Source organism: Pantherophis guttatus, chromosome 4 (genome assembly GCF_059756535.1).
Source record: "Pantherophis guttatus breed Tessera chromosome 4, ASM5975653v1, whole genome shotgun sequence".
NCBI lineage: Eukaryota > Metazoa > Chordata > Lepidosauria > Squamata > Colubridae > Pantherophis > Pantherophis guttatus.
Genome location: NC_142066.1, coordinates 155370164 through 155394112, shown reverse-complemented (window position 1 = coordinate 155394112; position 23949 = coordinate 155370164). Strand labels below are relative to the sequence as shown.

Sequence of the window (23949 nt, the reverse complement as noted above, 5' to 3'; positions counted from 1 at the left end):
TGGTCACTTACTGACCATTTGAAGTTATGACAGACCTCCCCGAGGATGCTTATGACTTGCTTCTGAAGTTCTAATCTACTACCCCACGCGATCACGTGGCAACCGGTCTGCAGTGTTCCATGGTCATGTGACCACGCTTTACAATAGCTTTTTTGCCAAAAAATGACACTTACTTGGGGTTTCCAACAAAAGAGCCGTGGTGGCACAGTGGTTAGAGTGCAATACTGCAGGCTACTTCTGCTGATCACCAGCTGCCAACAGTTTGGCAGATCGAATCTCACCAGGCTCAAGGTTGACTCAGCCTTCCATCCTTCCGAGGTGGGTAAAATGAGGACCCAGATTGTTTGGGGCAAATATGCTGACTCTGTAAACTGCTTAGAGAGGGCTGTAAAAGCACTATGAAGTGGTATGTAAGTCTAAGTGCTAGTGCTAAAAGCAACCCATAATGAATTATCGGTTCACTGAACAACCACATTTTGTTCACTTTTTGACTGTGGCATTTGCTTAACAACCGCCATCAAAAAAGATAATAAAAAAAAACTCCATTATAGTTATAAGTCATGGACTATCTGTAATTTGGAAGTTGTTTGCCACTGCTATTTTTTTTTCCCTTTTTTAAAATTCCCACTTCAGTCTTAAAAAATGTAGATTCTTCCCCAGCTCAGCTCAATCCCTGTTGACTGCACATACATTGTCCACAAAATGCAAGCATTTCACTACGGCATCGTTCAGTGCTGCTTTCTCAACTTTCCCATACAGCACTTAACAATAGCACTTGGATTTATATTGTCAGAGTGCGTACAGGTCTACCACGTGTATCAGTCCAGGAGCTAGTACAGCCAACGGTGGTTTGTATCGAATAGTTGTTTTTATCTACAATAGGAATATAGGAATACTATACATACACATGCTATAAGCAGTATCTAAATGAATTTAGCAATTACAGCAGGGAAGAAACTCAACAAACCAACCAACACGCCAGAAGGGCCTCCTCTTATTACACAGGCTCTTAAAGGGATAACAGCCAAAGGCCCTGCTGACTCATTCCCCTCATTGCATTAGCTGGTCAGCAAGGTAAATTATTACCTTGACATATATACTGCTTTACAGTGCTTTAGAGCTCTCTCTAAGCAGTTTACAAATGTCAGCATCTTGCTCCCAAACAATCCAGGTCCTCATTTTACCAACCTCAGAAGGATGAAAGGCTGAATCAACCTTGAGCTGGTCAGGATCGAACTCCTGACTGTGGGCAGAGTTTGCCTGCAATACTGCAATCAACCACTTGAGCCATCAGGGCTCCTATAAATTTCTCCAACCCTTTTCCTTTGAAAGACAACTTACCTATAACTTCTGCAACTGTTGTAAGATCTGCTTCGACTTCTTGAGCAGCAACCACTGTGCCACCCTCTGCTTGGGCTTCTCGAGTAAGTGCGGGATCTGTGTAACAAATTGGGGGGAAAAACATATCTGAAAAAAAAGACATCACCTTTAAAAAATACAGTATTTTTCAGAGTATAAGACACACCTATTTACCCCCAAAAAGGGAGTGAAAATCTGGGTGCGTCTTATACTCCGAATGTAGCTCTACCCACCCGCTGGCCCCCACCCTTGGGAGGTTGTCGGCCTCCGTGCCTTGCATTTTCTGGTGGTTTCAGGTGGTGGGGATCCTCACATGGCCAAAAATGAGCACTGCATTTTCGGTCTCCCCACGCTGGGAGATAGGTGGCGGAAAGAGTTAGGGTGCTGCTTCAAACCAGCTGAAAACTGCCGCCGCTGCATTTTTATGAGGGTGCGCAGCTGTGCGAATTGGATCGGAGAATCGGGGAGGAAAATGTCGGAAAACGCAATGCATGGAGGAAATGCTCCTCCCCAATTCCCAGAAGCAATTCACAAAGCCGCCCACCCTCCTCCTCCTTTTCTGCAGTCTCACTTTCTCTTCCCTCCTGGCCAGATCCATCTCCCAGGCCAGGAGCAGAAGTTGACCACCTGGGTAGTCTGGAGAAAGGGCAGACAGACTTCTTGGTGGCTAAAGGGGAAGAAGAAAACTCTGGGCACATTGAGAAAGCACACTCTCCTGTTGCTGGAAGAAGGTCAAAGTTGGTTTCCCCCCCCACACACACACCTTGCTTTCTTAAACTGAACTGCACTGCTTTTCTGACTTGTTGATAAATGATCCTGGGAGAAAGCAGCAGCCAGCGCCGATCCATTTCGGGTGGTCAAAATGCCAACCTCGACTGCGGATGGAGTCCCTCTGGGCATGAAGACCGTTTGGGAGGAGAAGGTGGCTGAGGAGGGAGGAGTGTAGGCGCAAGGAAGTGGGGGTGGGGGAGACTGCAGGAGAAGCAGCCCTTCTCCCCTTCTTCCAGCAACAGGAATGTTATGTTCTCAACGTGCCCAGAGTTTTCTTCTTCCCCTTTAGCCACCGAGAAATCCGAGTTCCCCCATGGTCTGCCTGGAGGCAGCTCCAGCAGTTCTAACGGCTGCCTTCACAACTTGTGCGAGGCCTGGAGATCCCCACTCCCTATAGCAGCAGACTTCTCCTTAACCTCCTGAGATTTCTGCCCCCATGAAAATCATCGCCCACCCCACCCCACCCCACCCAGTCCAGTTAAATAGACAGGATTTGTTTTAAACTGATAAAAATATCTGTGCTACTCATTATCAAAATCCAAATGGAAGTGAGGATGCCGGTGATCCTGATGCTGGTAGGCAGAGGCAGAATTCTTTTTTTCTTGTTTTCCTTCCCCAAAATTAAGGTGCGTCTTATACTCTGGTGCGCCTTATACTCCGAAAAATACGGTACATTATAATAGACCGTGAATTTGAGTCCTGCCTTAGCCATGAAAGCCAACTAGGTGACTTTAAGCCAAGTACCAAGAGAGTGTGAGTTCTAGTCCTGACTTAAGCACCAAGGTTGGCTGGAAGGCCTGTCACTGGGAAATGGTGAATTGCAGTCTCGCTTTAGCCATGAAAGCCAGATGGATAACTTTGGGCCAATCACCAAGAGATGTTCTAGCCCCACCTTAGATACAAAAGCTGGCTGGGTAACTATGGGCCAATCACGAAGAGACAGTGAATTCGAGTCTTGTCTTAGGCATGAAAGCCATGTGGGTGACTTTGGGCCAATCACCAGGAGACGGTGAGTTCTACTCCTAGTAAGTCCTAGTCTTAGACCTACCACATTCTCTCAGGCAAATACACCTCACAGAGATGTTGCTGTGGAGAAAACTGGAGGAGGAAGCTGTGCTAGATATGTTCACTGTCTTGAGTTATTTATAAAAATAATCAAGGCAGGAATTACATGAATGAATGAATGAATGAACTAACTCACCTATATGAGTACTTGGAGCTTCTCGACTGACTTCGCGAGTGACTGTAAGACAGCGATCTTGTCCGATGCCTGGATTTAATATCCGACTTGCTGCACGAGCGACTCCGACTTCTGGACTCACTGTCCTCTCGTGTCGGAGAATCTTCTTCACTCGAGCTCTCGTGGTTCCGGGGTCTCCGATTCAGGCGCGCTGTCTTTCTGACTTCATCAAACAGGGAGCCTGGCCTAATCTTGTTTTTACTTTTAATCTCGATCCTTAAACCTGGCGGTTTGGGATCGGAAGAGCCGGAAGCCATGTTTTTCATTTCAAAGGGATTGCTGGCGGGCCCTGCGAGCTGCAGGTTCCCAGCGCCCTGTAATGGTTTCCACTTGTTGTCCCCAAGACTGTTCGATGCATTTTCAGAAACGTCCACTTTCGGCACAGTTTCAACGCTGGTGGCAGCTTTCGGTTTTTCCCTGTCTCGTTCCTGTCTGCTTTCTTGGAGGCTAGTCAGTCCTTTAACATCAGCGGCTTGTCTTACATTCTGGGTTACAGTGCTAATTGACGCCTGGGAACTTGTGCTGGCTTTAATGTCTTGGAAATTTAATTTTAGGCTTACTGGAGAAAGTTGCAGATCCAGTTTTAGAGGCGAATCATGGTCCGGGGTACAAATCTCCATATCGTCTATCAGTATGGCAACCTGCTTGTTTTTATTAATCTCCTGAGCTACAGTAGGACTTTTGGAAACAAATATATTTTTAGTTGGATAGGGTACATGAGTTGAAGAAACAGCTTTTTCCTCACTGCGTTTATTCAGTTGGCTAGTGGACGCAGCCTGATCTGTTCCTCTCTTTGAGACGATGGGCTCTTTGTGGGACATCCGATCATCCTTCGCATGTTCTTTGATCGTTTTATCACTTTTCGAATCCGGCTCTTTATTTTTGTCTTTGGCTTCCTTTTTGGCATGTTTCTCTTGCACTTCTTTTATTCCAGATTTTCTGACTTCCTCCTCCTCCTCCTCCTCTTCTCCAAATTCTAAGGGAGGCTGCCAGTGGAATGTCTCTTTTCGTTTTTCAGCCTTGTGTTTCTTCTCCTTTTTACTTTTGGATTTTTCTTTCGCCTTTTTGACATGGACTTTTCGGAAGGATTTTTTGGAAGTTCGCTTCGGCGTCCAGGATTTGTCCCTGGAGTCTGTATCGGAATCGGAGGTCTCGGTTTCTGAAGAGGAAGGATGTTTGTTCCCTTTTGATGTACCTGGGGCAGGGTCAGATTTGCACTTGCGTTTGGCGGGTGGGCAGGGATCCGTATCGGAGTCCGATGAGGCCTCACCTTCCTCTTTTGCAGACAAGAGTCTCGAGTTTTCTTTGTCGTTTTGAGTTACTTCTATTTCAGAATTTACTTCGGAAAACCACTCATCGCTCGCATAGTTTTTCATTTTGGCTTTCTGGCCACTTCTAGTCTCAGATTTGTCTTTCAAAACTTTTTGTTTGGAACGGTTGCTGTCCTGCCCAGACCGAGATTTCTCTTCACGCTGATTGCAACCCGAATTTCTTTTATTTTGCTTCACTTTTTCAGATCTTAATTGTCCTTTTTCTTCAATGGCCTGGGACTGAGTCAATTTTTCACTATCGCTCGAGGAATCGATGGAGGATCTGCTTGCATTTCTAGGCTTTGAGCTCACACCTTTCACGTAGGGCAGTGTGCTTTCCGAACTGCTCTGCCTTTTCTTGGACAGCTCAGAATTTCTCTCGCGGGATCCCAACTTCGTCCGGCTTTTTTGTCGGTCATCCTCACTGAGGGAAAAGTAAGAGGAGGATCCACTGTAGCATGACTGGTCGCTGGGGAACGGATTCCCCGAACGGGATCTCACAGTATATCGGGATCTCAAAGTGGATGGGCTTCTTGATCTGGAGGAGGACTTGGAGGAGGACCGACTTCGTGAAGTCCTGCTTCTAGATTTCCACCAGCTGCCTGAGCTTCTGTTGCTCTGGATTCTGGAGTAACGGCTCCGATCGCTCTCTGAGCTCTTTTGCTGCTTAGGATAGGAAGAGGAGGATCCGGGGTCTTGGATGCCGATTAAGCTGTAATTCGCCTGAGCAGGTGGTAGGTGAGTGGTCTTGGCTTTCATTTCCTGAAGACGCTCGTAAGATGGTTTCCATGGTTTTTGCCCTGGTTTCCATCTGGAAGGTGGAGGACTATCACTCAGCGGGATAACTGGGAGGCTTTCGGCAACCACAGGCTGAATAGCGAGTTTATCATTTTGGGGTAACGCGGTTTGTGCCGGTTCAATGGAGACCAGTTTACACTCCTTTAAACGAGCCACTGCATTTTTGGGCGAGTTGGGGACCGTTTTTACCAGCTTCGATGCGGAACTGGATCTTGACCTGCTCCTTGAACGCGAAGACATGCGAGTGTTTCTCGATCGAGAACTTCTGGAATAAGACCTCGACCTGGACCGAGATCGGGATCGAGACTTATAGTATGAGCGAGAATCTCTGCTGGAGAAAGAGGTCGAGTTCTGCTTGTCTCGCTCGGATTTGGACCAGCCTCTTCTAGAAGAATCGTCTTTAGATGTCAGGGAGGAAGAACGCGACGCTCTTTCCCGGTCACACAACGATTTTGTCCTTCTGGCAGAAGAAGGGGAGGATTCGACCTCGGTGGAAGGAGACCGTTTCTTTTTCGTCTGCTTGTGCTTCTTTAAGTGTTTCTGCTTCTTGGCCTTCTTTTTGTGCTTTGCTTTTTTCTCTTTCCGGTGTTTTTTACGGTGGCTGACATGTTGAGCAGTACTGAGGTCTGAAAAGCCATTGTGGGACCAAGAACGAGACCGAGGGGACAGACTTCTTTCATCCCACCGTCCTGGATCGCTCAGCCTAAAGGAGGTGGGGGTGGGTGGGGGGGAAGAAATCAAAATATCTTCATTTTGGTTTTTAGCCACCTGATGTGCGAGTTTGGGATTAGCATTCTTAAAAAAAAAAAAGAGCATAAAATTGATGAGCGTGGCCTGGCCATTTGGCAACAACTGGGACTATCAGACCCTGTCTTGAGTCTGGAGATATGAGGACATGATTAAAATTTTCTATTGCCCTTGATTAACAAGGAGAAAAGTCTCTGCAAATAAGGAGTCCTGTGAAATCTCCCTCCCGGCAGAGCCGATGGGAGGGAGCACCAATAGGTTCTGGAAAAGGCTCACCTATGTCTGCTTTATGATTAAATTGTACAGATACCCTGCAGTAGAGGACTTGCAGCTGTAACATTTGACAATAGAATTCAGGGACACCGATGATATTATTTTGGCAATCTATGTCCCCGATCGAACAAAGCAATCCAAAGAGCAAGCGGCCTCTTTTAACTACGGTGCTTAGCTCCCCGTGGGGATTAAACTCTGCAAGTGCTCTGAGCAGCACCGGAAAGGAAGCCTGAATGATAAAGCCTAACTTAACCTAAGCCTAAGCCTAAACCTAACTTTGATAAAGCTGAAAAAACAAGAGGCCTGTTGGTTGTCTCTTCCTATAGAACAGTGTTTCCCAAACTTGGCTATTTTAAGATGCATGGACTTCAATTCCCAGAATTCCCCAACCAGTATGCCTGGTTGAGGAATTCTGGGAGTTGAAGTCCATACATCTTCAAAGGGTCAAGTTTGGGAAACACTGCTATAGAAGAAGAACCAGCAGTCACAGTATACCATAGAATACTACAGTATACTCTCTAGTTCAGAGTTGAACTGTGGGGTCCTTGGTGCTCTCTGATCTTTGCTTTTTTTCTTGAGATGTTTCATGACCCAACTATGTAACATCATCAATACTAGAAAGGATTAAGGTTTGTGGGGAGGAAGAGGAGGAGGACAATGGCGACTGGATACCTAGGTGCTCTCTGAGCTTGGTTGTTTCCTTACAGACATTTCATGGTGAGGTTCTAGCTTCCAGTACTGACGATATTACCTAGTTGGGTAACAAAACATCTGCAAGAACAGTCAAGTTCAGAGAGTACCAAGGACCACAGTCTTCCTCCTTCTCTTCTTCTCTGCAAGTCCACTCCCTTCTAGCACCGATGATGTTATTTAGTCGAATCATGAAATGTCTGCAAAAAACCCAACCAAACTCAGAGAGTACCAAAGAGAACACAAGGTTTATATCTGGGTGGTAAACAAGGAGTGTTTACATGCTTTCAGTTAGGGTTCTCTGCACTTAGGAAGATCACTAGTGAAATAATCAGTACTATTCACACAGCCTCCAACGTACCAATTTAAACTGGGCTCAGACCCAATTCTATGTGACAGTCAGATGGGCTAATCCCACACAAAATGATTTGAGCAATGCTCAAAAATAAGTCTGTTATCTAATTTCAGTCACTGATTTATTCTTGAAACAACATAAATGGATGATCTTTCGGAGGAAAGAATTTCTGCATGTGTCCGCACCCACAATAATCCAGAAATGAGTCCACTGGCATCTCAGAGTACCAGTGTTGTATTTTTTAGTAGGTTTAGGCCTGTACATTTAGTAACTCTGCTTTATGGAGTGCGATGGCTCAGTGGTTAAAGACGCTGAAACTTCGTCAGCTGGAAAGATGACAGCCCGGGTTCAAGACCCAAGTGCCGTGTGACAGACTGGCCTCCCAACCTTTGTTTGCCCCAGTTCCTACCCACCTAACAGTTTAAAAGCATGCAAATGTGAGTAGATAAATAGGTACCACTTTAGTTGGGAGCTAACAATATTATTTGCACCTTGGCATATAATCGTGCTGGCCACATGAACTCAGAAATATCTTCAGAATACACTGGTTCCCTCAGTTAAGAAATGGAGAGTCAGACGTTATTTTACCTTTAACTCTGCTTTACAAGTTAGTCCCCAGATTCTTGTCTTGCACAAGCCAAAAGTTGCAAACTTTTGTGTGTTTTCCCTTCCAAACTCTCACATCTAATACACATTGTTCTCCCAAAACATGACATTTCAGGAAGACAAAATTGTTGGCAAATTCTTACTTATCTCCTTTACTCCACTTTTCTCCACTGGGGGCCCTATAAGCTCTCAATCTCTGCATTTCCTCTTTCCAGTGGGGCGGTGTTTCACTACTTCCATTGTTATCCGATTCTGTGCACGAGCGAGAGTGAGGAGGTGTATGATATCTCTAGGGGAAAAAATGCAATAGGATAACAAATCTCATCAAGTCTACAGACTAGATGAAACCTAACTCGATAGCACTAACTGTGGAAGCCTAGTAGACAATCACTTCAACATGAGCCAGCAGTGTGCGGCAGCAGCACCTCCCCCCCGCCCCCCCAAAAAACCCCAACGCAATCCTAGGCTGCATTAACAGGATAGAAACAAGATCATATGAAGTGTTAATAGCATTTTATAAGGCCTTAGCAAGACCATACTTGGAATATTGCATCCAGTTTTGATTGCTACAATTTAAAAAAGTGTGCAGAAAAGAGCGACAAAGACGATTAGAGATCTGGAGGCTAAAACATATCAAGAACTGTTGCAGGAATTTGGAGCATGTCTAGTTTAATGAAAAAAAGGACTAGGGAGTAATATGATAGCAGTCTTCCAATATTTAAGGTGCTGTCACAAAGAAGGGGTGGCGGGGTTTCAACCTATTCTCCAAAGCACCAGAAGGCAAAACAAGAAACAATGGACAGAAAGTAATCAAGAAAAGAACCAATCTCTGATCATTGCATGATTCACCTTGTACCTACTTACAATCATGAAACCAACAATTGAATCAGTGAGGACTTGGACTGAGGAGGCAAAACTAAAGCTATAGGCTTGCCTTAACTGCACTGTTGGAATATTTTTAATGCCTCTGCAGACTTGGATGAACTCACAGTAACATCATATGTCAGTTTTTGTGAAGACCTATGTGTGCCGACCAGAAACCTGAGAATATACAGTAACAATAAACCTTGGTTCACAGCTAAACTTAAGCAGCTATATTCCAAAGAGAAAGGCAATAGAATGCTGTACAATCAGGCCAGAAACTTATTAACAAGGGAGATCAGAGCAGCAAAAAGAAGCTACTTTGAAAAATCAGTTCTCAACAAATGAACCAGCAAACACGTGGAAAACTCTTAAAAATATCACTTGTTACAGCAAATCTCCTTCCCATGCTGAAGGAAATCAACAACTGGCAGATAACCTGAATGTGTTTTACTGCAGGTTTGAGAGAAAACTACTGTCACCCATTTCCACAATCCCCATCTCAGACACACCTACAACAGCCAAGCCTCCTACAACTGACCCCATCCCATGAGGCCCACCACCTCTGGTGATTACAGAAAATGAAGTGCAACGTCTATTTCACAGACAAAAGCCATGAAAAGCACCAGGCCCAGACAAGATAACTCCTTCTTGCTTAAAAGCTTGTGCTGACCAACTGGTCCCCATCTTCACCAGCATCTTTAATAAATCACTAGAGAAGTGCTATGTTCCTTCTTGCTTCAAACACTCTACTATCATCCCAGTGCCGAAGAAGCCCTCCATCAAGGAACTAAACGACTTCAGACCGGTTGCTCTAACATCTGTAGTTATGAAAACCTTTGAAAGGCTAGTGCTGTCTCACTTGAAAACCATCATGGATCTGCTGTTAGACCCCTTACAATTTGCCTACTGAGCAAATAGATCGACAGATGATGCTGTTAATATGACTCTGCACTACATCCTACAACATCTTGAATCTCCGAAGACCTATGCAAGGGTCCTCTTTGTAGACTTCAGCTCAGCATTCAGTACCATCATTCCAGATATTCTCCTAACTAAACTAAACCAGCTAGCTGTACCTGACCACACTTGTAAATGGATCATAAGCTTTCTAACAGACAAGAAGCAGCAGGTGAAGCTAGGCAAAATCACATCAGATACCTGCACAATTAGCACAGGAGCCCCCCAGGGCTGTGACCACAGAGATGTTGCAATGGTTATAAGTGTGAAAAATAAGTCAGTTTTTTCAGTGCTGTTATAACTTTGAACGGTCACTAAACAAACTGTTGAAAGTCAAGGGCTACCTGTAAAAATGTAGTCTTCCACTGCTGCCTGTTTTTCTTCCTACTTTTTTTTTTTACTTACTATTTTTTTACTTACTATTTCTTTAAGGGTCAGAATACTGTCATTTGTCACCTTTTTATAATTAAATGAGTCCCTAAATGAACAGAAGCTGACATCATTGCTACTCAGCCCATATTTATATGCCATGACTTAATCAAGCAAGAAAAACCTTTTAGTGCTTGTAAAAATAAAACTCTCAAGATGTAAATTTGAATTTTTTTTAAAAAAACAACAACAACATACTATTGTGCCTCTCCCTCTGATTTTTCTTCCAGATTTTGACACCGAAGGCTTCTGGTCACTCGAAACGGGTCCTGGGTCAATATTCCTTAAATATTCAGAAGAAAATAAGTATTAGGAAAAATGAACTGGAGAGTTGTTAGCCCAATCCCATGTGGGACTCTTCTGCAGGCAACCTCATTTTTTAAAAATTAATTTATTTATTTATTTATTTATTTATTTATTTATTTATTTATTTATTTATTTATTTATTTATTTATCATCTATCTATCTATCTACCTATCTACCTATTATTTTTTTATTTATTTATTTATGATGCTGCTCATCTTGCCACAAGGTGATTCCATGTGGCACACAACCGAATAAAGACAAACTAAACCATTAAATGTTAAAATCCCTATCTCTCTCTCTCTCTCATTTCTATTTTTTATCATCTATCTATCTATCTATCTATCTATCTATCTATCTATCTAATCTGCCTATTATCTATTATCTATCTATCCATCCTAACCATCCATCTATTCTATCTTCCCATCCTATCATCTATTTATCTGTCTGTCTATCTATTCTATCTTCCTATCTACCTACCTATTGTCTATCTGTCTATCTGTCTTTCTCACACAGCACACCTCTTCTGCTGGAACAAATCAGGTGGGCAAATTCCATCACGGTGAGACAATTTCTGGGGTAACTTGGACCCAATGCTATAAACAGCTTTATACCAACATAGCTTGTACAAGAGCAGTGTAACATGATGACAATGGGGTCCTTGGTTATCTCTGAGGATTTCTTTTTTGGCAGACATTCCATGACCCAACTAGATAACATCATCAGTGCTAGAAGTTCAAATCCCACTTCCATCTAGCACTGATAATGTTACCTAGTCAGGTCAGGAAACGCTTGGTGGTTTTTTTTGCAAAAAAAAAAAAAAAACCCACCAAGCTCAGAGAACATCATGGATCCCACAAGAACTGATATTATGAGAGAATTAATCCAAGAACTGAGAAGAGACTATGACATTTCTTTCTCATTGTTTTATATATTTCAACCAGTCAGTTCTTGAGAGCATTAGAGTTCATTTCAAACAGGCCATTGTTTAGACAGAACTGGAAATAAAAGACGGTCTTGTCTTCACCAATTTAGTGGAAACTACTGCAGTATATTACAGGTAGTCCTCGACTTACAACCAAGGGTAAAATGTAAAATTTGTTACTACCGGTTCTGTGGGCGTGGCTTGGGGGGGGGTAATGTGACTGGGTAGGCGTGGCCAACTTTTTTTTTTTTTTTTTAACTTTTCAAAGCATTTTTTCTAATGCTTTGAAAAGCCTCTGCCGATCAGACAACTCAGCTGGGATCGTCAGAGAGGCTTTTTAAAAAATACCCCTCTGCCTATCAGGCAACTGAGCTGGGATCGTCAGAGACTTTTCAAAGCATTTTTTTTACCACCGCTTCAGCCAAGAGGTTGCAGAAAAAAGTGCTTTGAAAAGCCTCTGACTATCCCAGCTGAGTCGCGCAATCGTCAGAGGCTTTTTTTAAAAACTTTTAAAAGCATTTTTTTGTCGGAAGAGGTTGTAGAAAAAATGTTTTTTAAAGTAAAAAAAAAAAGGGGGGGGCAGGGATTTTTGCTACCGGTTCTCCGAACCACCACCACCACCCCACCATCGCTACCGGACTGGGTGATCTAGTCCGAACCAGGAGCATTTCACCCCTACTTACAACCATTCATTTAGTGACTGTTCAAAATTACAAAGGCATTGAAAAAAGTGACTTATGTCTGTTTTTCACACGTACGACCACTGCAGCATCCCCACAGTCATGTGGTCAAAATTTGGAGCTTGGCAACTGTCATGTATTTATGATGGTTGCAATATCCCAGGGTCATGTGATCCCTTTTGGGACCTCTTGACAAAGTCAATGGGGAACCTTAATTCACTTAATAACTGTGTTACTATAACTTAACAGCTGCGGTGATTCAATTAAAAATAAAGGGAGGTCATAAAATAGGGCAAAATTTACTTAACAACTATCTTGCTTCGTAACAGAAATTTTGGGTTCAATTGTGGTTGTAAGTTGGGGACTACCTGTACTAAAGATAAGAGGCATAGGTAGATACAACTTTCCTCCCAGTAAGAAATATTTCAGTTCCTAAAATATATAATATTTTCGGTTAATATCTGAAATACAGGTAATCCTTGGGTTACGACAGTTCACTTAGCGAATGTTCCAAGATACGACATAACCCCAAGTATTTACAGCATATTTGCCCTGCCAATCTCTGGGCCTGTGGAGACTGACTTTCCTTGCTACGATCTAGCGAGCAGTCGGTTCCTTTGCCTGCTTCAGTTCATTCACAGAGAACAGAGACCTAAAGTAGTACAAGATCATGCGAGATCAGAAGCATGAGATCTTGCACTACTGATCTCGCACTACAGTACAGTACTTTAGGTCTCTATTCTCTGCGAACTGAGGCCTGTACCAGATCAGTGGCAAAGGCTTTGCAAACAGAGAGGTCTTGGGTGGTTTGAAGTAGGTGGCCTGTTCCATCGCTAGGTGCCCCCCACCTCCATAGCTTTCCCCACCCTGAGACACCTCATATGCACTTACCGTATTTTTCAGAATATAAGACACACTTTTTTCCCTCCTAAAAGAGGCTGAAATTTGGGTGCGTCTTATACTCCAAATGTAGCTTTTTCGAAGTGCTAGCAAATGAAGCGATCTCCGTGCTAAGCTTTTTTTCAGTGAAACGATCTTCTGAGCTTTGCCTGCTCCCTCCGACTCTCAGCTGTGAAGCTTTATTTCAGCCCTAAGGAGGCGCTAGCGAATGAAGCAATCTCCATGGTTTGCCTGTTTTTCTCATTGCTTCTCTCGCCAAAGATCAGTTGTGCTTTAGAAGCTTTTTTTTATCCCCAAGCAGGAGATAAAAACCAGCAAACTAATGTGCTGAAGCTGACCAGACTAAGGACGCTAGCCAGATGAATATCTGGTAGGCAGATTTCCTCCCCCCATTTTCCTCCCCAAAAACTAAGCTGCGTCTTATACTCCAAAAAATACAGTAATTAGATTAGCGAATGCGTGGGTGAAAGCGGGAAGTGTTCACGTTCACTTCAACGAATCCTCAGGTTACGAATGTAATTGGCAGGCTCTATTAACTGGAGGCCTACCTGTATAAATAGGTACATTTCGTTCTGTCACTTAGGTTCAAATCAAGACACAAAGAATTAAAAATAAGTGCAATGCATACAAATCTGGCTCTGTATTTATAATGGGCGCATCTCTTCTAAGCAGAAATCTGTTTTCCGGCACAGGAGGAATTTCTTCTGGACGGACGACAGGTTTACCCCTTTTCACGTTCAGGTCTGCTGATTTTTCGTTTGTTTCGCTTTGGTCCGAGTGGCTGGAGGAAAGAGAGCGATTCACGGCCACTGAGGCTACTTCGTACCTGTTTCATAAGACAAGAAAAATGATCAGCAGGGAATAAGCATATCTCCTGGTTAAATGCCTAAATTAAACTATTTTGGCCTTCTCCAGGTTTGATATCAATGTAAGTAACCAAGTCACACCTTGCATTGTTAAAAGTCCATCTAATTCACTTCTTTTTCAGTACTGTGTTCCCCTGAAAATAAGACAGGATCTTATTTTCTTTTGACCCCCCCCCCATAGGGGCTTGGCCTTATTATGGGGGGGGTGTCTTATTATTTCGGGGGTGCAGGAGGCAGTGAGCGTGGGACTGGATGTCCCGTTGCTGCCATCGCCTCCCCTCCCCATTCTTCGCGTTGGCCGCTACCCTGGCGTGTCCCACCGCTGCTGCTTCCTCGTGGAGCAGGACTCTGCAAGGCTTGTGCCGTTGCATGCACGAACTGCAGCAGCGCCACAGCTTCATCATACCGGCACAGCTGGCGTCCTGCCGCTCGCGGTTGTGCCAGTATGTCGAACCTCGTGGCTGTGCTGCAGTTCCTGCATGCAACAGCACAAGCCTTGCAGAGTCCTTCTCTACGAGGCAGCGACAGTGGTGCAACAAGTCTCACAAAGACTCGTTTCTGGCAGGTGGGGCGGGGGAGAAGCGTCTCCCCCGCCCCACTTGCCACCCCTCTCAATAGAGACAGTGGGGAAGGGAAGCAGCCAGGCTGCTGTTGCCATCGGGGTGGGACGTGTTGGGCCGCGAGATGCGCATCTTACCTTTCCAGCACCATCACGTTCCTCGCCTTTCTGTCCAAGGAGACACGTTGTAGAAAAAACTTTCTCATGAGTTCAAGGAGTTTGGCTGAATTTGCGAGAAAGTTTTTTCTACAACGTGTCTCCCTGGACAGAAAGGCGAGGAACGTGATGGTGCTGGAAAGGTAAGACGCACATCCCGCTTCTTGCCCACCCTACGTGCCACCCCCAAATTGCACCCCAGAGGCTGCGGGTATACAGGTCGAGCCTAGAAAAGTCTTGAATAATGACAGCAAAACTTAAGATCTTTTTTTTTTTTTAAGTTTTAAAAAAATAAGCCTTTTAGAGCCCAGCAGTCTCCAACTCTGCATCCATCATAGTGATGACAAACCTTTTCGGCACCAAGTGCCCAAACTGGAAAGTGCACACGCCGGAGCGCCAGAAACCAGAAGACAAGTTGGCCAGTGCACATGTGTGTGCCGGAAACCAGAAGAGCAGCTGGTACACTTTAATGTATCCAGTAAAGACACACACACACACACACACACAAACAAACACACAATTTATACCCAAGAATAAATAAAGGCAAAAGCTTGTTCACCCCAAGGATAAAACACCCAGGACACAAACTGAGCAGCGTGCTATATGCAGTACAATGCAATGAGATGTGCAGATCTGGACATTGGGCAAACAAAACAACCACTTCACAAACACATGGCACAACATAAAAGAATAAACCCATCGGGGCCAGATTCTGCAGTCCATCTGCATTTCAAAGACAAAAAGGCCACCCTTTTGAAGATAGCAAAGTCCACATTTTGAATAGAGAGGACCGCTAGGTTGAAAGAGGGGTCAAAGAGGCCATCTGTGTCAAAAATTGAACAGCCCTCTCTCAACAGAAGTGGGGTGGATACTACACCACTTATCTCCCGTTTACAACCAGTCCTTTCAGCAGTTCCAAGAAGGTTCCACACTCATTTGCACTATTCAGGTGACCTTGGGGGCACAGATATTCTCCAAGTGGCCTCAACGACTCTTGAGAGAGAATACTGACCAGATGATTGCGAGGAATATAAATCCTTCCATCCTCCACCATCAGTCAGAACTGAAGAAGCTTCTTGGATGAGAAGCGAAATGTTTTCAAAGAAAAACAAAGCTCAATTGCCTTTTGAGGAAGCACCTTTGGGACAACTGTGACCTAAATGATAGAGAATCTCCATGCACTGACCTGTGTTTGTTTTTTGTTTCCTCTTTCTTCCTCTCTTCCCGTCTTCGTTTCCTAGATTGTTTAGCTTTGTTCCGCCTCTTCCTCTTCCTTCTCCTGCTTCGTTCGTTTTCATATTCGCTGTCGGAAGTTGACTCCGAAGATGTGGATGTACTGCTAGAGGAGCTGTCGGAAACTTCTGAAGGACTCCATGCTTTCCGCTTCTTCTCCAACACTTAAGAAGGATAAAGTCACATGCTTTTAATAACCTCTAGAAAGCACATAGATTGACAATCAACAAGAATAGAGTTAACAATTACAGGTCATTATTTTGGGATCACAATTACATATAGTACATAGCAATACCCTGTTTCCCTCAAAATAAGACATCCCCTGATAATAAGCCCAATCGGGCTTTTGAGTGCATGGCAATAAGGCCAAGGGCTTATTTCAGGGTCCAAAAAAATATAAGATAGGATCTTATTTTCGGGGAAACACGGTAGCAATAGCACTTAAGAGTTATATACCGCTTCATAGCGCTTTACAGTCCTCTCTAAGCGGTTTAGAGTCAGCATATTACCCCCCAACAATCTGGGTCCTCATTTTACCGACCTCGGAAGGATGGAAGGCTGAGTCAACCTTGAGCCTGGTGAGATTCGATCTGCCAAACTGCTGGCAGCCGGTGACCAACAGAAGTAGCCTGTAGTACTGCACTCTAACCACTGTGCCACCGCGGCTCATCTGTTACCAATAAAGGAGAATATTTATAGCTCTGGGTTGAAATACGGGATCCTTGGTGCTTTTTGAGTTTGGTGGCTTTTCTTGCAGACATTTCAACTAGGTAACATCATCAATGCTAAAGATAGTGGGGTCGTTGAAGAGGAGGAGAAGGATAACTGTGGAGTCCTTGGTGCTCTCTGAGCTTGGTGGTTTTCTTGCAGATGTTTCATGACCTAACTAAGGAGCACCATCAGTGCTAGAAGGGAGGAAAGGTTGCAGAGGAGGAGGAGGAGGGCTGCGGGATCCTTGGTGCTCTCTGAGCTTGGTGGCTTTTCTTACAGATGTTTCGTTTCCCAATTGGGTAACATCATTACTAGGAAGGAGTGTGCTTTGTGGAGGAGGAGGAGGGGGATTACAGAGTCCTTGGTCTCCTTTGAGCTTGGTTCTTTCCTTGGAGACATCTCATTACCAAACTAGATAAAACAATCAGTGGTAGAAGAGAGTGTGGTTTGTGAAGAAGGAGGAAGCCTGAGAGCTCCTTGGTGCTCTTTGACCTTGGCTATTTTCCTACAGAAACTTCATGAACCAACTAGGTAACATAATCAATCTTAAAAGAGGGGGATGACTGATGATGCTCCCTAGTTGGGTCATGAAAAGTCTGCAAGAAAACCACCAAGCTCAGAAAGCACCAAGGATCCCACAGTTCAACTCTGCGCTACAAATATTCTCTCCAATCAATACTTTCATATAATAAGTATTGAACAGATCTACATGGCCCTTTATTTTACAAGTAAATATTCTGCTCTACATTTTCTTGATTCAGAATTCAGCATCCAATAAAGCCTTCCCTAGGATCACAGCAGGATCTGTCCAGAGCAAAGGTGAAATGTTATCCAATGTACACATCCTCCAAGAGTTTCAGAAAATGATTTCCAGAATCCTAATTCAAATCCAATATTGCAGATTCTAGGATCCTTTTTGCCATGAAGCATGTCTATCATGAAAGAAAGGCTTACCATCTTTTGCCGGTTTGGTAACCAGCACCCCACAGTCAATGACACGCACATCGGCATATGGCCTACTGGCAGAATCAGTTTTCAGATTTTCGATTTGTTCTATGACTTCAAAACCAGAAATAACAAGTCCAAAGACGACATGGACGCTACAAAAACAGAAAATGCCAAAGGTATACTAGACTGTACAAAAAGAGGGAACTTTTGCCAGCTGTGTTCACACTAAATTCTTCGCTGAGTGTGCTGTGTGCTGTATGAGTTTAACTACAACCACCTATCCGTTAGTCCTCAACTTATAACTGCAAATGAGCCCATCCTTTCTGTTGCTAAATAAGACGGTTTGAGCCTGTTTCAAAGACCCAAAATTTCAGATCACCATTGAGCCCCAAATTTCCATTGCTACACCAGTTAAGTGAGTTTTGCCCCATTTTACAACCTGTCTTGCCATAGTTGTTAAGTGAATCACAGAAGTTAAGTTAGTAATACTTCCCCATTAACTTTGCTTGTCAGAATGTTAGCCAAAGGGGATCATGTGACCCCGAGACAATGTGACCATCATAAATATGAGTCAGTTGCCAAATGTCTGAATTTTGAACATGTGACCATGGGGATGCAATGGTCATAAGTATGAAAAATAGTCATGTTACTTTTTTTAGAGCTGTTGTAACCGAAATGAATGGCTGTAAATTGAGAACTACCTTTAATTGTCTAAATGACCAAGTCATTTAGAAAACTACATTTAGCCCCAACGTAACCTATTTTTGCTGTGGATGAAATTAATTCCCTCAGGTTGATTTTCCTTATTTGTGGCACTTAAAATGAAGACTTGCAAAAAAGCGGCTTTCTCTGTTGTTTTCAGCACACCCAACTGGCTCTCGGGGGGGAGTGACAGAAAAAATAACGGTGGTAAAGACCCCTCTCTCAATCTAGCAATAGTGATTCACCCAGGTTTTGCTTTTTCTTTAATTTTTTTTCTTTTTTTTTCTCTTTTAAAGAGAAAATGAATAAGCAAAGCAGACAGCAGGAAGGAAGGGAAATCTTTCCACCACCCTTGCTGGACTGGGATGACTAAAAAAACGACTGCTACCCTGTGGATAATTGATGGAAAGGGTGGGTTAAATAATTGTATTCGTACAAACTGAGAAACTAAGGACCCAAAATTATACTAAATGAAGAATTTTATTTGCACACAGGGCCACGGATGTCATACTCTGAAATGGAGACTTCATAGTGAGACAGTTTATATATCTAATCAATCCCAAACAAAGAACCCAATAATTATCAATATTAGTTTATTAATTTAGACCCTACCTTTATTATTCTTACAAAGAACACATAACTCTCAAGGGAGGTTTTAGATCCACACTAGGTGCTTATGAATCTTGTTCCTCCACCTTTCTCATTATCATTTATTTATTTCTGATTTCCCATCTTTATTATTTAATAACTAACTCAAGCCAGCCAACATCCCTAATACTGCAAACTCCTCCTATTTTCCTAGTAAAAACAATCCTGTGAGGTGGGTTGAGCTGAGAGAGGGACTGGCCTTCTTATCTAAGGCGGGACTAGAACTCACCATCTCCTTGTGATTGGTCCAAAGTCACCCAACTGGGTTTATTATCTAAGGCGGGATTAGAACTCACTGTCTCCTCGTGATTGGCCCCAAATCACCCAACCTAAGGTGGAATTAGAATTTATCAGCTCCTAGTGATTGGTCCCAAATCATCCAGTGGGCTTTCATGCCTAAGGCAGGACTAGAACTCATGGTGATTGGTCCAAAATCACCAAGCAGCTTTGATGACTAAGGCGGCACGAGAACTCTCTGCCTCCTGGTGATTGGCCCAAAGCCACCCAGCCAGCTTTCATGCCTAAGGAGGGACTATCTCTCACAGTCTCTTGGCTCCTAGCAAGGTGCCTTAACCACTAGAGCAGCCTGCCTCTTTTTGGACAAAAGAGTTTTTCTCAACTTGTTTTTCTCTCCAGCTATTCCCGCCTCTCCCTTCTCCCCTAGGACAATACTTGCCATAAATTTGTAATAGGATGACAAAAAGCTCAGGTTGAATACAGTCCCAGTTTTGTTAAGACTGATGTGAAACTCCTAATGGGAAAGAATAGGAGGGCCTTACCTATCAAGATGAGGAGCAGGCTTCGTAGTTCTGTTCAACATCAACATAAACAAGTCGTTTATTGTTGGAGGGAAAATCAGATTTTCAGTTGAAGAAGTAAAAAAGGTAGAATGGCAGGTAAAATAAAAAAAAAAGTAAAGGAAGAAAAAAACATAGCTGTTAATTTAATATATAAAACTTATTGGTACTAAATTCAGGAAATGTATCACTTTTTGTCATACACTACAATATAACACTACACTTGAATTTCAGTTTTGATTAAAATTAAATGCTTATAGTGTAGGTAGTGTCTCTATTTTACCAACTGAACAAATCGCCATGGATTCACTCACATTTGAAATACTCACAATTACAATCTGGATCTTGGCAACAGTACAGAATAAATTAGAGGCTGCTAATATGCATAAAATGTGTACAAAACCACATTCTTTAAAGTAAAAATATATTAGGCACACAAATACACAATAATTTCAAACCAACTTGTCCTCCAATTGTTTTTCTAAGTCAGCAAAGCCACACAGAAATCATTCATAGCTTTGGAAAATTATTGTTACAACTGATGACCTGTCAAACTTTAGAGTAAAGAGGTTTTTATGCCTTTTTTGCAGCCTGTGTTTCAAGAATATAAAGCCACTGCTCATCCTTTGAGTGAGTGGGTGGCTGGGGGATGATAATGTTAAATTGCAATCCCAAACAAGGTCAAAACATTAAGCTTATGGCGTGGCAAAGCCCACAATCGTATACTTATCTGCTGATAAATAAATTCCATCTAACTGATTTAAGATTTATTTGAAATATCATGCATGGTAGCTGTGGCTTTAAGAATCTTGCATCTCTGTGATTTTACCGTCTGAGCTAAAATACAAGAAACCTTTGAAACAAAAGACAATAGTCCAATATCTATTGACAATCTGCAGAGGAATTAGTGGGCCTTGAAACTAATCTGCCAATTTATTTTAGAGGAATGAATTGTTTTTCAAAGACAACATTGTGGCTACCAACTAAACTATCAGGAAGTGTCTGTTGAAGTTACCAAAGAAAATGCCTATTAATTAGCTATAAAGCCTCTCTATTAATTAGCTATAAAGCGATATACTGTCCTGGTGTACTTTTGCAAATGTTTGTTGAAACAGTCTTTTTTTTTTTAATCTTTGGAGAAGAGGGAATGGATAAAGAAGCAATCCAAATTACACATTATTGAATTTTCCATTTTTCAAGCAAGGTTATCGATCATTTTATAGTCTTTTTTTTTTAAACTCTAAGAACTCAGCAGCTATTCCCTGGATCATTTTAAGTAAAGGGCAATCTAATGGAAATGAGGCTGCACATTATATCCCAAGCACAGGTAGTCCTTGACTTACAGTCACAATTGAGCCCAAAATTTCGGTTGCTAAGTGAGACAGTTGTTTTGCCTCATTTTATGGCCACTGCAACCATCATAAATATGAGTCAGTTGCCAAGAGTCTGAATTTTGATCACATGACCATGGGGATGCTATTTTCCTAAGTGTGAAAAATGGTCCCGAGTCACTTTTTTCAGTACCGTTGCAACATTGGTCACTAAATGAGCTGTTGTAAGGCGAGAATTATCTGTACAGATAGTCCTCGAGTTACACCACAATTGTACCTGGAATTAGGGTCATAAATTGTGACAGTCATTAATCAGGTTATCAACAACTGACCCAATTTTACTCTTTTTTTAAAAAGTGCTTGTTTAGCATTTAAAAACCATAAACAAAACCATAAAAATGCAAGTTAGAATATTTTGGACATGTGACACCCAGAAAAATATGGCATATTTCACTTAATCCTCCAGGAAAAGATTGAAGGCAAAGAAGAGCCAAGCAGAAGAACATCATGGCTTCAAAATCTAAATGACTGGTTTGGACAAAACTCAACAGCACTTTTTCGTGCAGCTGTTGATAAAAATAGGATCGCCAACATAATCGCCAACATCTAATGATGGATATGGCACAAGAAAAAGAAACTTGTTTAGCGATCCTATTGTCTGAAATGGCCAATTTTTGCCTGAAACCGGACGAAAACACCAGTTTCTGCCAAAAAACCTAAATCATGGTCATGTGAGCGTGGGACTCAGTAAGCTAAATGGGAGCTGGTTTCCAGGCACCCAAAATATGATGCAATTGGAGGGAGGAGCAGCTGTCAGAATTTTCAGTCTGGGCCGTAAGTGTTTTTTTGAGATCTGTCGTAACTTTGAAGAGTGGCTAAGCAACCAGTGGTAAGTCGAGGACTACCTGTTGCTGCATTGATATGCACTTGCTGAAAATGCCACACAGAATGTGTCTTACTAGCAGATACCCTCCATACAATACATTTACAATGTGAGTCTCGTCAGCCACAAACACTGACCTTGTTGTTTCAAAATTTTACAAATATTGTTGCTCAGATCTCATTTTTTCAATTGGGCTCTCAAAAGCAGGGCTGGTTTGGAGGCCTACCACCCCCACACAGGGGATGATATTTCAGGGCCTGCCGTCAGTAAGGCAACTTACCTACTATTCCTTTCTGCAAAGCTAGAAAAATTAACAGAATTATTTGCTGATCAGGTCAACACGGGCAGGGCAGTCTCTACAGCCATTTGTCTCAAGTGCTATAGGGTTTCCTGCTTGAGCAGGGGGTTGGACTAGAAGACCTCCAAGGTCATTTTCTAACTCTGTTATTCGGTTTAAACCATCTGCGCTCAAGCCTTGAGTCACAAAAACGGGCAAGGATCAGCATGCAGCTGCCTGGCTCTTTAGCTCTAAAATGAATAAAGAACAGTGGGAGGGGCCATTAGGGCATTTGATTCAGGAAGCAGAAATATGAATTCTTATTACTATCGTTCCTTTTTGCAAAGTGAGGACAGCAAAATCTGTCGGGAATGAAGTGAAGCCTTGGAGGCAAGCCTCCTCTTTCTTCCTTAACTGGTCTAAAATATTAAGCACCGTTATTCTGTTGGAATAGCCTTATGTTTGCAGAGAAACGAGCATACAGAAGAGGGATCATTAGCACACATTTATGTGTTCCAAATACTAAAGAATATTAAAAAATGTGGAGCAGAAGTATTAAGCCTTACCTTGCTGGCAAGTGGCTGTTAAATATGTTATTGCTATGGCTGGACCTAATTGCATAGACTGTATGTGCAGTGAATTTCATATGTATGAACAAAATAGGGGAAATAAATATATGGATACATATTAAATATTTGTAATTGAGCTCCATAAGTTGAAATGTTAGTTCTGACCCAAGTATAGTGGGGCAATCTCAGTAGGTTCACTCAGATTCAGTTCTCCTTTCTATAAAACAATCTGAAACTAGTGAGGACATAAACAGAATTGTGTAGTTTAAACTACAACCAACTGAACTGAAATCCTGAATTAGAAAAAATTACAAAGAGGTTAATTAGATTGAGAATCAGTGTATCACCCCCAATTCTAAGTGAAAGTACCCATCAACAATTTTGAAATATTTTTACTAGTTTTCATCATAAAGATACTTTGGATCATTGCTTTTATTCAAACACACAAAGCGTTTTCAGAAAAACAGGGAGGGAGAAAAAAAAATGTTTGAACAGCATTAATAGCAAGAATTCTTAACTATGCCTTACCTATTGTCTTCCTCCAAAATGGAAGTGTGTTATAAGCTCAAAAACTTAGCATTTTAGCATTATTGAAATACTGATTTCAAAATATGGATGTTATTTAAACTGGTGATTATAAAACAACTTACTCAAACCTTTGCATTTAATATTACTGAAATACCGATTTCAAAGTATGAATATTATTTAAGCTGGCGGATATAAACCAACTACGATCATTTTAAGTGACTATTTCTTCCCTTAATAATAGTTTGCAAGAACACATCAACTACTGATCTAGGCATTCTTTGTTTTTCAAAGCCATTTTTTCCCCGCTTAGAGAAAAATGACTGAAAAAATTGTATTTCAAAAATTTGGGATGAAACTGAGAAAAAATTACTCCTACAATTAGTAAGAATTTTTGCATGGTTTATCCTGAAATAGGGCTTTAAAAGAACAGCATTGCTATAAAGAAGTCTCTCTCTCTCTTTCTCAACCCCAGGGAGAACACCACAAGATTCAATTCACATATGATCAGAAAAAAGACAAGAAAGACAGAAAGGA

At 42.3% G+C, this 23949-nt stretch overlaps 1 protein-coding gene across 16 annotated transcripts in view; it reads right to left on the bottom strand.

The window, feature by feature from the left end:
• NKTR (natural killer cell triggering receptor) overlaps positions 1-23949 on the bottom strand; it is a 47457-nt gene that overhangs the window by 4654 nt on the left and 18854 nt on the right. For 11 of the 16 annotated variants that reach the window (XM_087894254.1, XM_087894257.1, XM_087894258.1 and 8 more), the window contains 8 exons: positions 19810-19839; positions 17687-17832; positions 15975-16185; positions 13836-14033; positions 10598-10682; positions 8293-8438; positions 3332-6181; positions 1342-1467 (listed from right to left, as the gene is read on the bottom strand). In XM_087894254.1, the coding sequence (XP_087750380.1) occupies positions 1342-1467; positions 3332-6181; positions 8293-8438; positions 10598-10682; positions 13836-14033; positions 15975-16185; positions 17687-17832; positions 19810-19839 (3792 nt within the window). The remainder of the gene's footprint in view (positions 1-1341; positions 1468-3331; positions 6182-8292; positions 8439-10597; positions 10683-13835; positions 14034-15974; positions 16186-17686; positions 17833-19809; positions 19840-23949) is intronic. The other 5 variants (XM_034442565.3, XM_060684471.2, XM_034442566.3 and 2 more) reach the window with 1 other exon arrangement.